This window comes from Condylura cristata, unplaced genomic scaffold, assembly GCF_000260355.1.
Source record: "Condylura cristata isolate star-nosed mole 26May11 unplaced genomic scaffold, ConCri1.0 scaffold00001, whole genome shotgun sequence".
In the NCBI taxonomy this organism is placed as follows: domain Eukaryota; kingdom Metazoa; phylum Chordata; class Mammalia; order Eulipotyphla; family Talpidae; genus Condylura; species Condylura cristata.
The window spans coordinates 26,327,993-26,343,054 of NW_004567102.1; the positions used below are offsets into that span (position 1 = coordinate 26,327,993).

The following is a 15,062-nucleotide window of genomic DNA, read 5'->3' on the forward strand; positions in this document are numbered from 1 at the left end:
AGCAAAATTTGGGGCCATTTATCCTTTCCGTAAATCAACTATTTTTCCTCTTTGAGTTCCTGAAAGCATTAGCCACAGCGGATGTCCCCTCCATAGTTGACCATTCTTCTCCACTTTGTTTAGGTCATCTAAGAATCTACTCGGCTAGTCCTAATAAATGTGAACCATAGAAAAAGTGACCTCTCAAGTGCCTTGGAACATCTACTAACACCATGTGATATCCGAGATCCGTCACTTACCATGTCATTAACGTCTCCTTCCCCAGAGGTGATTGATAGTCTACAAGACTGACAGCTCTTGCAAAATGTAGAAACAAAGGAATCCTTGAATCTTCTCCAGCTGTGCTTTGTACCAGCATAGAAAATAGACAAATAGCACACCTCTTGGGGATGTAGCGGTAAGGCAGCCACCAATTCCAAGATCCCAGGGCATAGATTGTCTAACAGTAAAGAGAGAGTTGCTCTGGCACTTGTATGCACAGTGCTCCTCTGTGGTCACTAGCACCATGATGATTGAGGTTGTTTCCTTCTGATGGTTTGAGAATAACCCAATGAGTCACTGCTGTACTGGCTGCAGTCAATGTAGAGGTAGATTCCCTCAGGCACTCTACACTGGCATCTTCTTTCAGTCTCTACAGAGTTTCTGCAGCCCTCTGGGAGAGTTTGTGTAGAGTACTGCCTGCAGAGTAGATTGTAAACTGTAAGTCTCTGTTACATTAAACTTGAAATCCACCAGTATCCAAAGTATCCTATAACTAAAAGAACAGGAAATAAAAGGTCACCATAAATGCTCATCGGCAGATTAAATAGTACAGCCTAAAATTTCCAAATTGGTCCCACTTGGAGCACTGCTTGATGGATACAGCATTTTATGGCAAGAACAGAACACAAAGAAGAGTAGAAATAACTTATATTGGTTTATTCATCTTGTGAGTTTCTGACTTTCTGACTAATGTTAAAACTCTTCTGTTGACCAGTAGCTCTGTTCTCTGTGCCTTGCTCTTGCCCTGGGCAATACCACCCTACCCCCAGTAAATGCTCAGTGCAGGACAAGAGCTCTGGATGACAAACATGTCCTCTGCTTGTAGAATATAGCTACACCCTGTAGGTGATCTGTGAAAGATCAGACCCAACTGTCACCCTGTCCTTAAGAGCTTATCATCATCATGTCGTGCTTACTATTCTTTGCCACGCTGCTACCTCTGTGTGCCAGGCAACCCCTACCACACTCCATGCTCACCTGCTTCATTCTCCTCACTGCATTCCAGAGTCCCTTGAAGGTTCCTGCTTCTTATGTCTCTGTACCATCTACTCTCCATCTTCTTCAAAGTTAGGCTGCTTTTTAAGTACAGTTGTGTCATGAGAAGAAATATATGTCCCTATCATATGTGAATATGTGAATATAGGTGCATGAGAAAGCATAGAGGAGCATCTCTCAGCTATGAATAAAGACTACATCCAAAGGCAAAGTGCTGTTTTCCTTAACTCCTGCACCAGGAGTAGTGCTGGTTCATAGAAGTGCTAATTAAAAGTTTCGGTGATATATATTTATTCATTTTTAGTGTGCTAAGTAGTGGAAGAGTGATCACGTGGCATTCTCGAGGGCACAGTCAGGGTGATAAAAAATGGACTGCAAAACTCACTTTAGACTGAGAGTCTGTTTTTAAGTTTAGAAATGGAACAGAGTAGATGAGACCTGAGTTTAGGTCCAGGTTGCTATATTTGCCATTTGCCCAGGCTCTAATGAATGATATGACACTGGGCCAGTAACAGTTTCTGACCTTCATTTTTTTTTTTAACTGAAAATAATAATGTGACATATCACAAGGTGTCTTTGAAGGGAGTTAAGTTAAAAACCTTGGTATAATACCTGACATACAATAAGCAATATATAAATGTTTGCTGTGATCATTTGATTGATTCTTCTGCTCTATTTAAGAGACTGTGTTATTAATAATTCTGCTGTATTTGGGAGTGCTAATTAGTAAGACTATCACTTTTAGCTAGGATGAATGTGTATGAAGATAAACTTTTCCAACACATCACTACCCTTTGATCTAATTGGACTTATTAACAATGCATCTTCACCATTCACCAATTGCCTACTGTGCATATACCTGTAAGCTTCCTGTTGATGCTACTAGGTCTAGTGTTTAAAATTTCCCCTTGCCTCGCTATCTATTTTCAGAAAGTCTGTGTTAACAGAATTTCACTTCTCCTGAGTTTCAAGTGAATTCTTAACTTGCATCTTCTTGGCTAGGAACTTTGTGCAACAACCCTCAGCTCAATGATTGCTTTCCTCACATTGCCACCTAACTGACCTAGAATACTCTACACAAGACTTGCTGATGGGAAAGAACATGAAAAATATATAATGTCATGAGAATTCTTTTCTGATATTAGCTCTGTTTTTATTTCAGGAAGGTAACAGCATCGTTTGTCTTTCCAATCATAGAGGCTCCATTACTCGTGAGACCTATTATTTTCTCAAGAGTTATTCCAGTCTGTTTCCAGGCATCCATCACCACATCTTTGTGCCCTCTACTTTTAGTGCCACAATGCAAAGCTTTTATATTAAAAAAGATCTCCAGTGACAAACTGTTCATAAGAAATACTGGTCATAAATGTTAACAAACATTAATTTTTTCAGTATACTTCAGGTATTATCTCCATCAATGAGTGCGGCTAACAATTGCACCTTAAAATTTTTCTTCACTTTCCAAAACTTTCATTCCCTCTTTTCAAAAATAATCTCTGTGTTATAGTGATATTTGCTTTGCTCAGTCTCATTCGGTGTCTTATCTTCTGAGATAAAATGTAAGAACTTTCCGTCTATAATATTTTCCATCCTCGCTTTCAAGGTCTAGATGAAATATGCAATTTTTTTTTCTGAGAAACTAAATCTATCTTGGCTTGACCTATTTGATTTAAAATAATGCTAAGACTTGTGTTTTCATATGGCCCTCTCCTCAAAATGTAATCTTTGAAAAACTCAGAAAACTCTTTCCTTCCTCTCTCCCTGGAAGTTTCAATGACAAATTACTGCTTTCCTCTCTACCCAAACCTCAGCGTTGTATTTAGTGAATATTTCCAGGTAACTGAAAACTACACATATTTAATGTCTTATTGCTGAGCAGACATCTTTTCCTGGCCTAAAAGTCCACACACAGCCAGTTTTCACCCAACTAATTAAAAAAAAAAAGGAAAAAAAATATACACTTTCCCTTATTTTCTAAACTTAGAAAATATCTACTTGGGGGGGTACACATTTCTGTAATACATTAATCAAAGTCCTGTGGACAATGTCAGAAATAAACTGAAGTTACAGTCTTTTCCCTGGAAAAGTTTTATGGACACAATTCCTTTTAATAAAAAGCATACTGACCTTCTGTTAAAATGTTACAGGTTCCCATTTAGGACTTCTCTTTGGGTTCATACAAGATTTTAGAAATAGCTTTCTGATTGATAAATTAATGCCTCTAGAATATTCTACTAAACAGACTCTTCATTTTTTTAATTGTAATATTTCAAGAGTTCTTAGAAACCTTATTTAAATATTTGTTGTTTCAGTTAATATTTACATATATATCATTGATTTGTTTCAATCCAGGGACCTCCAGGAACACAAGGAGTACAGCAGACTCTAAATGGATATTATAACAAGGTATGGCTTCCTTCTCTACATGTCATATATGTACAGAGGTTTCATGTGATGGTATTTTTGAAAAACAATTAACATCAATTCCAGACCTCTCAGAGATTGAAACATGATCACATATACTTTGCACATTTTTATATTGAAATTGTTTTAAAGTAAAGGCATTTGTTTAGCATAAAACTATAATGGTGTGTTTATAGATTTAAAAAAGTATTGTTCCAACATTTGCAAAACTTTGCAAAAAACTAAAGCAAAAGACTGGTTTTATTTTGAATGATATCATTGATCTATTTACTCTGAGGGTTCCTTGAAGTTCTGAGAAACAAAATAGGTGGTAGATTTCTTATCAAACCCAATGGGTGCTGCACAAAAATCTCAGAGCCAGGTTTACATACATGAGATCAAAGCTGAAATTTCCCCTCCCGTAGGGAGTAGCCACTTTTAACTTCCTGTAGGTCTGTTTACAATTAGAAGGAATGGATTACTAACTGGAAGTAATCATGTCTCTGTGAGAAAGTAAGATAATTTTGCTCCCTATTCTGTAAGGAAACACACTATATCAAAAAGTGAATGGTGGCAACCAAGGAAGACTCACAGACCTGCATGACCAAGAGGGGCCCATCACTCAATAGCACACATTGGGGGTCTGATTGCTTTGTGTGAGGCATTCTGTCCACTGACTGGGCTCTTTCATATATGTGATAGCTTATCATTAATGCCCCACTGGTGACTGGTTTCACACTCCCTAGAAACAAATTTGGAAATAGTCCCCTTTATGTCCTTGCTCTGTGTTCTTGTTGCCCCTTCCTATAAATGCCTCTGACTACTGTTGTTTCTCTGTTTAGAAAACTCAGAGCAAAACCATATGTCAACAGAGTAGAGAGCATGTGCTCAGAAAAGAGTTTATTAATGAAAGACAGAAAATTTCTGGTTCATAAATTTAAAGTAAAAAGCATGAGAAGTTTCTTACACTTCCTAAGTACTCCTGTCTTAAAGTTTCTCATATACTTAGATTTTCCAGGGAGAATGATATTAAGAAGAATGTTTAGGGCATATTTTAATTCTTTATTGAAACTTTTTAAAGTAGATCTATTTTAGCTTTTTCAAAATATTAGGTCGTGGCACAAATGAAAAAGAAAAGAGAAAGCAAAGCATATCTAGAATTAATCAATTAAAACAGTACATTTCTGTGATGACATCTACTGTTACAAAATTGGATTTATCATAAATACTTCAAAATAATAAGAATGAGTTGGCGCTAATGTCAGTGTCAGCTAGAAAGTCACAAAAAACAACTATATCATCACCCTTGGTATAAAATTTACCAAGTTGCTACTCAGCTACTTAAAATATTTGCTATCCCTTGCAAAACTTTACAGGTCTCTCAACACTACTTTTATATAGTCAGTTTTCCCTTAAATGAAGATATATAGAGAGTACATATTTTGACTTTAAAGTTGACAATGTAAATTTGTGAACTTTAAGATTGTTTCAAAATAGTGGTAAGGCTTGCTAAAAGCAAGCCCGTACCTTGAACTTAGCTATGAATTCACCTACAGGAAGTCCAACTTTCATAACTGCCATTACAGGACTGAAGCTCACTGATATTTAGCTCACATATGTTCAAAATGGAACTTTAGAGCTGGAGCATGCCTGGTAAGTGGGAGAGAGCTTAGCTTTTGTCTCAAACTGATGCTTTTTAACCACTTAGTATCAGCAGCCTTTAGACCCATGTGAAATTTATGAATGTTACTCCCCAAACACTTTACTGTTTCATCCTAAGAGTAGTTAGAGCTGCCACCTTGAGGTCTTCACACATGGATGGAGGAGGAGAGCCCAGCTCCCAGTACCTACACTGACCAGTGTTTCTAGATTGTGACCACCTCCTCCTTACCCTGAGCATCACAAAAGAAACAAATGTGCCATGATGAGCAAAATATGTTTCACGTGGCCCTTGCCCACATCCTATCCTCATCTGTTTTTGGATATTGCAATGGTTTCATTTTGCAACTCATTGCTTGTCTGATGGCCTGGCTGTAGCAAATGAATAGGGGATGAGGGAGAGGGTTTTTCCAGTGAAATTTCCTGGAGATTAAATAATGGACAATGTATTGAAATATAAAATGTGACATTCCAAGGTTAAATTGGCATTGATTTATGTCCTGTCTGCACTCTAGTCCTGGACCTCAGTGTGTTGGCTCACTGTAGCTCCTGCAGTCAAATAGCCTCTGCTTCCCAAAGGGAAGACCAGTACGGGCTGTGCATACACTGTCCCTCCCTGTTGTTCTAAAATAAAAGAACCCATGGTTCATGCTCTTGCTCCAGCAATTTTCAAAGAATTGCCCTTTTGACCCCTGTACGAACATTGATTTTTTTTTCCCCCTACAATTTTCCTTATTCATCCAGAGAGAGAAGCTCAGTTATTAGAAACCCCCTTCCCTCATAACACAAGTCAAAAAGGAATAGGGTTTAGAGGGAAGGAGGGCAGGAAGGAATAGAGACAAAGGAGTCAGATCAGAGAAAAATATATGTGTATTTATATGTATTTTGTACACCTACTTGAGGTTGCAAAGAATCAAAGGTAGACCATTTCCCTCTCCATCACAAAAACAATTTGCAAAACAGCTGCTCCCATACTGCAAGATTGTTTGCAAAGAAGCAACAATGCTGAGCATTTTCTTCCCCTTAAGGAAAATCTGCTCATGATCCAGCAAACAGCTCTTCATTGTCTTCAGCTCTGGGGATTTTAATAAAAATTTGATAGGGTCTGTCAACTGCTAAAGCCATCAGACCCAGAGTCCCTTACAACACTCTAGATGGGGAGGGAAAGTGTTATCTGTGAAACCATGTTCTGGCAGATTTTACATTTGATATTGTTTTTAAAGAACCACATTGAAAATGCATAGTTGTGTTATCTTACATCACCACACTCAGTGCAATTTGCAGAGAATCAGTCTCAGCTGTTGGAGATTGATGCTGTGCCTCCCAGCAACCAATTCTAGTGTTCACTTCTCCAAATTGTTGATCCAAAAAAACCAATTTGCTAGCAAAATAATCTGTTTTTCCTTTCAAGTATCAAATCATAACATCATTTTAATATCCACAGACTAGAAAGAACAGAAAAACTCTCTCCAAAATCAAATATTTAAGGCCTTTCCAAGCAATACGTTAAGCCTAGCTATGGCACAGAAAGCAAAGGCTTCCTTGGGGAAACAAGAACAACCTTTCTGGGCCCAAAAATTTCAGATATAAAGTCCTAACTTTTTATCTTCTACTCTCTGTGACCCAAGCCCCAGTATCTTTGAGGAACAGCATGGATTTAAGCAGAGGCAAATGGATTTTTTAATACTGTCTTGACAGAAAACCCTGGGCATCATTTGGTTCCTCTCTTTTTCTCTGTGGCCCACAACATTAGGTGTTTGTGAAATATTTGTCCTGCAAATAACTGAGAGGGTACACTTAGAGTCACCTTTAGGTCTTATTTTCAAGTAAGCACTCTGTACTTTAACTTCATAGCATTGCTAGAATGGAGGGCCACAAACACATCACACATTTGTTGCCTCTTGGCTCCAAGATGAGGTGTTGGGTCCCACTTTCTCCAGCCTCCCTGCCAGTTTTTGCTGCTTACGTTGTAGCAACTTATCTCTCAGAAGCACAAGATATTATTCCTGTGTGCATATCTCTGTCCAAATTTCATAAGGGCACATACATGCTAAATTAAGCATCCACCCTAATCCAATATGACATCATCTCAAGAATTAGGACTTCAACATGAATTTGTGGAGGGAGAGACACAATTCAACCCATAACAGACAACCTGGTTTGATTTTTTAAAATTTTGTTTCCCCTCATGTTTAGGATTTTACAGCAAGTCCCCCAAACTGGGTAGATTTTTAATGATCCCAGCTACTGGAAGCTAGCTCTTGTCCTTAGTCTTTTTTACTAAACTGAATCTAGGAAATGACTGATATTTGAGTCTTTGGAGTACAGAGGAATGGCCATCTCCTGTGGTTCAAACAACACATTAGTAAGTACACTCCTTTTTTTCCAGAGAAGGACCTATGTAAATAGCTTCAAGCTACTCCTGACTAGAAGACCCAAAGTTCCAATCACAATTCCCCACAAGAGAACAGTGGACTTACTCTGACATCTCAGAATATTTTAAATGGGCAGGTAGATTAGCATTTCCCACACAAACCTCTACCCTCACACTTCACCACAGCAATGTTTAAACAAACACATTCAAAACTGTCTATGATATTTATTCAAAAGATTTACAAGAACCCTTCAAATTACATGACATCGAGGTTCAAAAAACCTAGTAAAATTGGAATAGTATCTGAGGCAGCCACAGATTCCAAAAACACAAGATGCATGTCTCTTATGATTTCTGTAGAGCCCAGTAGTTGTTGCAATTAGCTTGGAAAATGCAGAGAGGGTAATCGCACATGTCAAGGAATATATCTACTGAACAAGTTTGAATCTGCCTTGAATATTTTTAACCCAAAAGTGGAAACAGTTCTGAAAGTCACCAAGGGTCCTTGGTAAGATGTATTTCCTGGCCTAGCTACTTAATGAAGCAAATATATGGTGCTCTGCTAAGCAGTAAATGACCCTGTTGTTTTTCTGGGTGTCAAAGCCATCAGAAAATCAACATTTTAGAATAGAGCATATGTATAGAATAATATGAACTGGTGCTGCAGAGATTTTTTTTTTTCATCCTAACTGCAGTGTCGCTGATGTCCTTATCATGGTTCAGAGGAACATTCCCAGTTCTCAAATAAAACAAGTGAAATAAATAAATAACATTAGATTGATTAAATACCAAATTTAATTACTTATGTATGGAAAATTTACATGGCCATAAATCCTAAAGTAAATGAGACAGATCAAGTGTTTATGTCTGGAGTTAAGATATGGGAGGAGATCGTGGAATGTTAAGGAGACAAGAAGGGGAGTCCCATGATGAGGACAGGATGACTTCTTATACCAGGTGTTCTAGATGCTTTCCCTCCCTTACCATAGCTTTCTCTGATAAAAAGGTTATTTCTGGGGATGAGCCTAAATCTGGGTAGTCTTCATTCTTTAAGGTTTAGTAATATTTTCTACAGTGTTCACAGTGCATTGTTGACCTTTTTATTATAGTGATGTGTTTTGGGAAAAACCATTTTGGATATCTTAGAAAAAGCCCTATCTGAATATTCTTGGGGAGGCCAATCCTACATTTTAGATTGTTGGAGGATAAGATGGGGAAACGATTGGATATCAAGGTGTTATATTGGACTGTGCTCCATCAGATGCCCTTGGGTGCTGTTGTGCTCTGCAACCTAAGAACATACAGTTCCCACTCTAACTACCATTTCTGGGTAACTCATATCTTAGACAGAAAGCATGTTCCAGCTTCCCTAAGAGCTCCCGGCCTGACCAAGGATAGATGCTGAGGGGTTGTACAAACTAATTGGTTTCAAGCCCAAATGACTTGAGATTTCAGGAAATGCCCAAAATTTATGTTTCTATGCAAGTTGCATCTAAGGAACCTACCATTTTAAAAATGCTGGTTCTTGGTGTATGTGTGCCTATATCTTGACATTTCATAGTTTGTTTTACAAATATGTCTTTGTAATCATTCATAGCTCAGGATTTTGAGAATACAGGTTTTATTTCCAACCTACTAACCATCTCAAATCAAAGCTAAATAAGAAAAATGATAGACCATCTGTCACAAGACCAATAATGAAAACCATTATTTTTAATTGGAGTAGCATGATTAACTTAAAAGGCACATTTAAAATGTCAGACCACAGCAATAATGTTCTGAATGGGTATTCTTGTTAAACCTTTACATGCTTTTTTTCCCTACTGACACATGTATTTTTAATTTAAAAAAAAAGCATAAATTATAATCATTGGCTTATTTATTCAATAAGCATCTACTGAGTGCTTGTATATGTTGGGTACTGCACATCAGGCAGGCAGTCAAGCTCAGGTCTTCATGAAGCTTACATTTTAAGCACAGAACTTTTTAAACACAAAAATAAAAATGTCTAAGTATTATGAAGGAAACATACAGCTTCCAATGATCAAATATTAGAGAGAAACCTGTCTGGGAGACCCACAAAAGGTTTTTGTGTATGACATTCACAGTAGCGGAGACCTAAGAGATGATTAATTACTAGCGAAGCAAGAGGTGAGGATGTAGTGGTGATCGAGAAGGTGAAAGATCTTGAGTCATTATCCCTGGAAATTCTGAGGGAGAGCTGTGGCTAAGACGATGCTAGATGGGGGAAAATGATCTGGCTATGAATATTTGGATGGCTCTGCTAAACATTAGAAGGAAGGAAATTAGAATATATTTAGAGATATCTCTTGGACCTTGCACAGAGGATGGTGTGTATGTAGAGCAGGAGTAGATTATAAAGGTCCTCACAATGCTGGAGAGCTTCTGCCGGGTCCTGGAAAACAAAGTGTGGCTTGCCCAGAATAAGGGCACTTACCAGGAAGAACAGAGATTTTTGTACTGGGGCATAGACAGGAAAGAAATTCAAGAACTCAGGTTGGAGGAGGAAGAGTTCTATGGGAGGGAGAGAATGAATTTCGCTTTTCTTTCTTTCCTTGATCTTTTTTATTATAAAATGAAATTATTACTCATTTTAGATATACATTAGGAAGACATACATTAGGAAGAAATTATCACTCTCCCACTTTTGGACTAACAAATGTTAACAGTGTGATACAATTTTCTCCTCTTTCTCTCCCATATATGTGTGTGGGTTATATTTTTTAAGTTCAGTTTTTGAACTTGTTGTGTATGAATCACAAGTAAATGTATCAAGTAGACAGATCTATGGGTCAAAACTCGGATAGAAAATGAATGCTAGATTTATAAATTTGTCTGTCTTGTGTAGATGATACATAAGCCACGGGGCAGATAATAGAGTCTGCAGAAATGTTGATTACAAGAGAAAAGAATCTGGACAGAGTCCTGAGAGACTCCTTCCTGTACCAGTTAGGTGAAGGAGGAGGATGAGAGGTCAGAGAGATAGGAGAAACCAGGAAAGTGTGGTGTCATACAATTTAAGAATGACAAGTTTAGTCAGGAGGTCACTTAATGGAAATTCATTAGATGGCACACTGAAAATATCACTGGAGTGTCCTATCAGTGGAGTGTGAGGGCCAGAGTCTGCTCACTGTGAGCTTTGGAGTAAGCGGGAGATGCCTCGGTAATTTGAGACCAAAAATTGCCTGACAAAGCTAACCAGTCAAGGAAGAGTTCTATCATGGTTATTGCAATAGGAAAAAGAAGCCAGACCTCAGCCTGAGCTCAAATCTGCTGAAATGAAGAGCTAGAGAGTTTTTCTGTGCTATGTGAGAGAGAGAACAGAGACTTTATGTTAATTGACTTTATGCAAGGGAAAAGTATACTGTCTCATATCTTTGGAGTAGGAGGAAGTTTTACCAGTTGGAGGAAGGCACCCACTAAAATTAGGCTTCTACTTCCAGAGAATGGGAAAGAGGACCCATCCTCCTTGATAGTTGCATTCCAAGGAAGGGCTCCCATCCTTCAGAAAAACTCTTCTGGGTTGTGAAGCTGGGAAGAAGCTTTTAAGAGAGTTATTTTTCATAGGAGCCGAGAATGAATTTACAGGTTTTTGAAAGTAATAATTCTAAAAAAGGGAGGTCTAGTATCTGGAGTCCAAATAAACTCACCTGAAGTTTATTCAAACTGAGGACAACCTTAAGGCCTTCATGGTCAGTAGACATCAAAAACATTAACCTTTAGGAACAATGTCCATGAAAAGGAGAATTGTACCACTTTACCTACGTTTTATTTAACAGATTGGCCAGATCCACCTACTGGCAGTAGATAATAAGAAAAATTTGCTAAGCCAAAGGCTTGGAATCAGAGGACTGATGGAAGAAAAAAGACACCAGAAGACAGTCACTGACTACAAGTATGACATGGCAGATTTGATGGTAGACATTTTAGTAATAAGTATCTGAGAACTTGTTTTTTTTTTTGATCATCTTAGAGAAAGTGGAATCCAAATTTGTGTTCTGAAAACAATAGAGCAGATTTGATAATGGGAAGAGCCGACAGACAGTAAAGAGGGACCAAATGAGATTCCTAGGTGAATCTGAAAGTAATAGGTAGCCCCTGGAGGTGTGATCTTCCTCCAGAGTCATCTGCTGGGGAGAAGTTCAAGAGAAGAGAGTTTCCAAAGTAGGAGTTTTTCAGGAATATTTAACAGAAAGTGAGAGGAGCAGATGTGATTAAAATGGTATCCATTTAAAAGCAAACAAAAAAAGAAAAAAACGGGCTCTCCCTGGTGGTGCAGTGGGTAAAAGCATAGCACTAAGAAGCTAAAGTCACTTCAGGATGAGTCTGATCCCTGCCCCGGAGGTGACCCACAGGGCATGGCAGACCTCTCCTGACCCGCCTGCTGCTCCTCTCAACAATGTACTTAATCAGTTGGTCTGTTCTGCTCCCCACTCTGTCTCTGGTGAATCCTCTCACCACCCCCGTACCTCTGACCTACACCCCAGTTCTGTATGTGTAAATACATTAAAAAAAAAAAAACTAGGAAAGCAAACTATCTGACTAATTTTTACGTAGGGACTGAATACATCAAATCAATAAACTTCTGTTTTGTCTTATGTTTACCTAGGGAAATATTGGTGACCATGGAGCTGGTGGCCTAAAAGGAGCAAAGGTAATCAGATTTTCAAATGAATGAAATGTTAGGGGTTTTAAGCCATTTCATGCATTTACTTATTGGGGTAGCCCCTCCAAGCATGGGGTTCTGACCCTCTGGCCCTGGCGTGGCCGCTGACTTGTAGTGGGCACAACCCCCACCCCCCCAACCCAGGCCTAGGGTTGGAACATGTGACAGAAGCAGCCTCAGTGAAGACTGCTAAGTAGCGGCTGGCTACACGTAGCAAATCAAGGGAAAATAGCTGTGACAAGGTAAATGAAATTAGAGCACAAGCTTCAGTTTATAATTAGATGTTTCATGAATCTGTAGGTGGTGAAAACAATCTGAAGACCCCTTTGGCAAAATGCCTCAGGTTCTGGTTCAATTTTTGTGTGTCTTATGTAAGAGCTCAAACACAAGCTGTGATGGGGACATTTTTTGGGTGGGGATTATAGTGATTTAATCCAATAACTATTTCACAACAGTTTTAGAATTAAAATGCTGATGGATTTCCATTGCATTCTCATTTTCATCATTCACAGGGTTAATTATATTAACTGTGAAGATGAAGATTAACTTACCCACTCAAAAAGATGTTTCACTTCAATTTGAGTCTGAAATTGTGATGACCTGGGATTCAGTGTGAATTGTGCCATTGTCAGGAAAATAAAACAATGCACCTTAAATCTATAGACAGAGATGAGTAAGTTTGAAAATAGTGTGAGAGAATGTGGCCTGTGAGTGCTACCGTCACTCATTCACCGAGGAAAAATTCTCTTGATTGAGAGCAGAGTATTTCAGCATGAATCCAAGAAAATCTAACAACTATGCCTTATAAATCAGTATACCCAATCTATCACCAGAAAATACAAGAAACTTCTTATAGATTGACCATTGAAAATGAAATGTTCTACAATAAATAAATAAAATCTTGACATGCTTAAAAAAAATCCAAAAAATTGATTATACAGAAGTAGCAAGCCATTTATGTGTCTGGTACATTAGCACTAGTTCTTGTAACTGAATAGCTTACAGAATTCCTGCACCACCATCATGAACACATTACATTTTAAGCCATTACTACTGGATGCCTGCAGGCTAAAGGGGAAATAAAGAAAAACCACAAAGCTTGTCACATAGGACAGCTGAGCAAAGAAGAGTGTTGTGACACTTACAAAGTATTTAAATGATGATTCATTTCTTGAAACAAAACAGCTGGCTTCTGTTTTGCTATGTTCATTAGGAAACACATGTTACTTAGGAATTCTTAAGACTTCAGTGATGAGAAATTTGATTCTGAAAAACAGGTGTATTTCAAACTCTGAAGACCTTTCTGTTGCTAAAATCTTTTTTAATTGCTTCAGAATCTTAAGTGGAAATAGAAAAAGCCTGTGACATAACTGTTCCATCTTCCTATCTAAATAAATGACCTCAAAGAGTCTACAGGGGACTGGAGCTGGAGACAGTAGTTGATATAAATGTACATACAAAATTATTTTAAGAATTGCAATTCTTAAAAGGAGAAAGACTGCCAATAAATAATGCATAAAATAAACTAACCAATGTAGGCATAGCAGTTGCTGGAAAAGTGACATCACCTCTGCCCATGTACATCTCTTTAATATCTGTTCTGATAAATACATTAGTTTTTAAAATTATAGTGTTCACGGGTCACCACAGTGGGAATATAGAGCTCCTTCAAGCTGTTTCCACAGATCTTGCTTGTACCTGTGATGAACCCCAGTGGTCTGAACACTGACTGCATACTGGAGTCATATCTGGAGAGCTTTTGGGAAATACCAGTGCTTGGGCTCCATCCCTAGAGACTGATTTGAAGTCTCTGATTAATCTAGGATGGATCTGTATCACTGTTGTTTAAAATACTTCAGTTGAGGGCCCTCCCTGGTGGCACAACGGGTTAAAGCACTGCACTAAGAAGCTTAAGCCATTTCCGCATGAGTTCGATCCCTGCCTGCCCTGGAGGAAATCCACATGGTGCGGCAGACCTCTCCTGACCCGTCCGCTGCTCCCCTCAGCAGTGTACTTCATTGATCTGCCTGTTCTGCTCCCCACTCTGTCTCTGGTGAATCCTCTCACCCACTGCATCTCTGGCTTGTACCCCAGTTCTGTATGAGTAAATAAATAAATCTTTAAAAAAAAAATACTTCAGATGACTCTAATACCACTGAGTAGTAGAAAGATCATGGACTTTGGGGTCAAACGTTAATTGTGCCATCAACACTTATGTCTCCTTGGGGATACCACTCTATTTCTCTAAGCGTCATTGTACATATTGGTAGCTACAAAGAGAATTGAGGGCAGATTTGAATCAAATGAAATGACCAGAACACAATGTTTGACACACATTAAGCCCTCATGAAAGGTTTGCTTTTTCCATTCATCCACCCAAACTTTCTTTCCTTTAACAAGATCTTCTTTATCTCTTTTTGATATTCATAGTTACTTGTTACCCCCTTAACACATGACCTTGCTCTTCTTTGCATATCCCACCATAATTTTGACAGAAAAGGGAATCAGTTTATGTTGTAAAATAAAAGATTTAACTAAAAGTACAATTTAAGCACATAAATGACTTATTATTGTTGCATACTACATCTCTTTTTTTTTATTATTAAAAAGTTTATTTTTACATCATTTTGCACATTTTTTTTTCATCTCAATTGTAATCCCCACGGGTTTCCCATCACCAAA

The 15,062-nt window shown here is 38.2% G+C and overlaps 1 protein-coding gene across 1 annotated transcript in view; it reads left to right on the top strand.

Annotated features, from left to right (window-relative positions):
* Positions 1–15,062, top strand: part of COL19A1 (collagen, type XIX, alpha 1) — a 288,872-nt gene that overhangs the window by 209,294 nt on the left and 64,516 nt on the right. The window contains exons 16-17 of the mRNA XM_004674041.1: positions 3,610–3,663; positions 12,324–12,368. Of these exons, the coding sequence (XP_004674098.1) occupies positions 3,610–3,663; positions 12,324–12,368 (99 nt within the window). The remainder of the gene's footprint in view (positions 1–3,609; positions 3,664–12,323; positions 12,369–15,062) is intronic.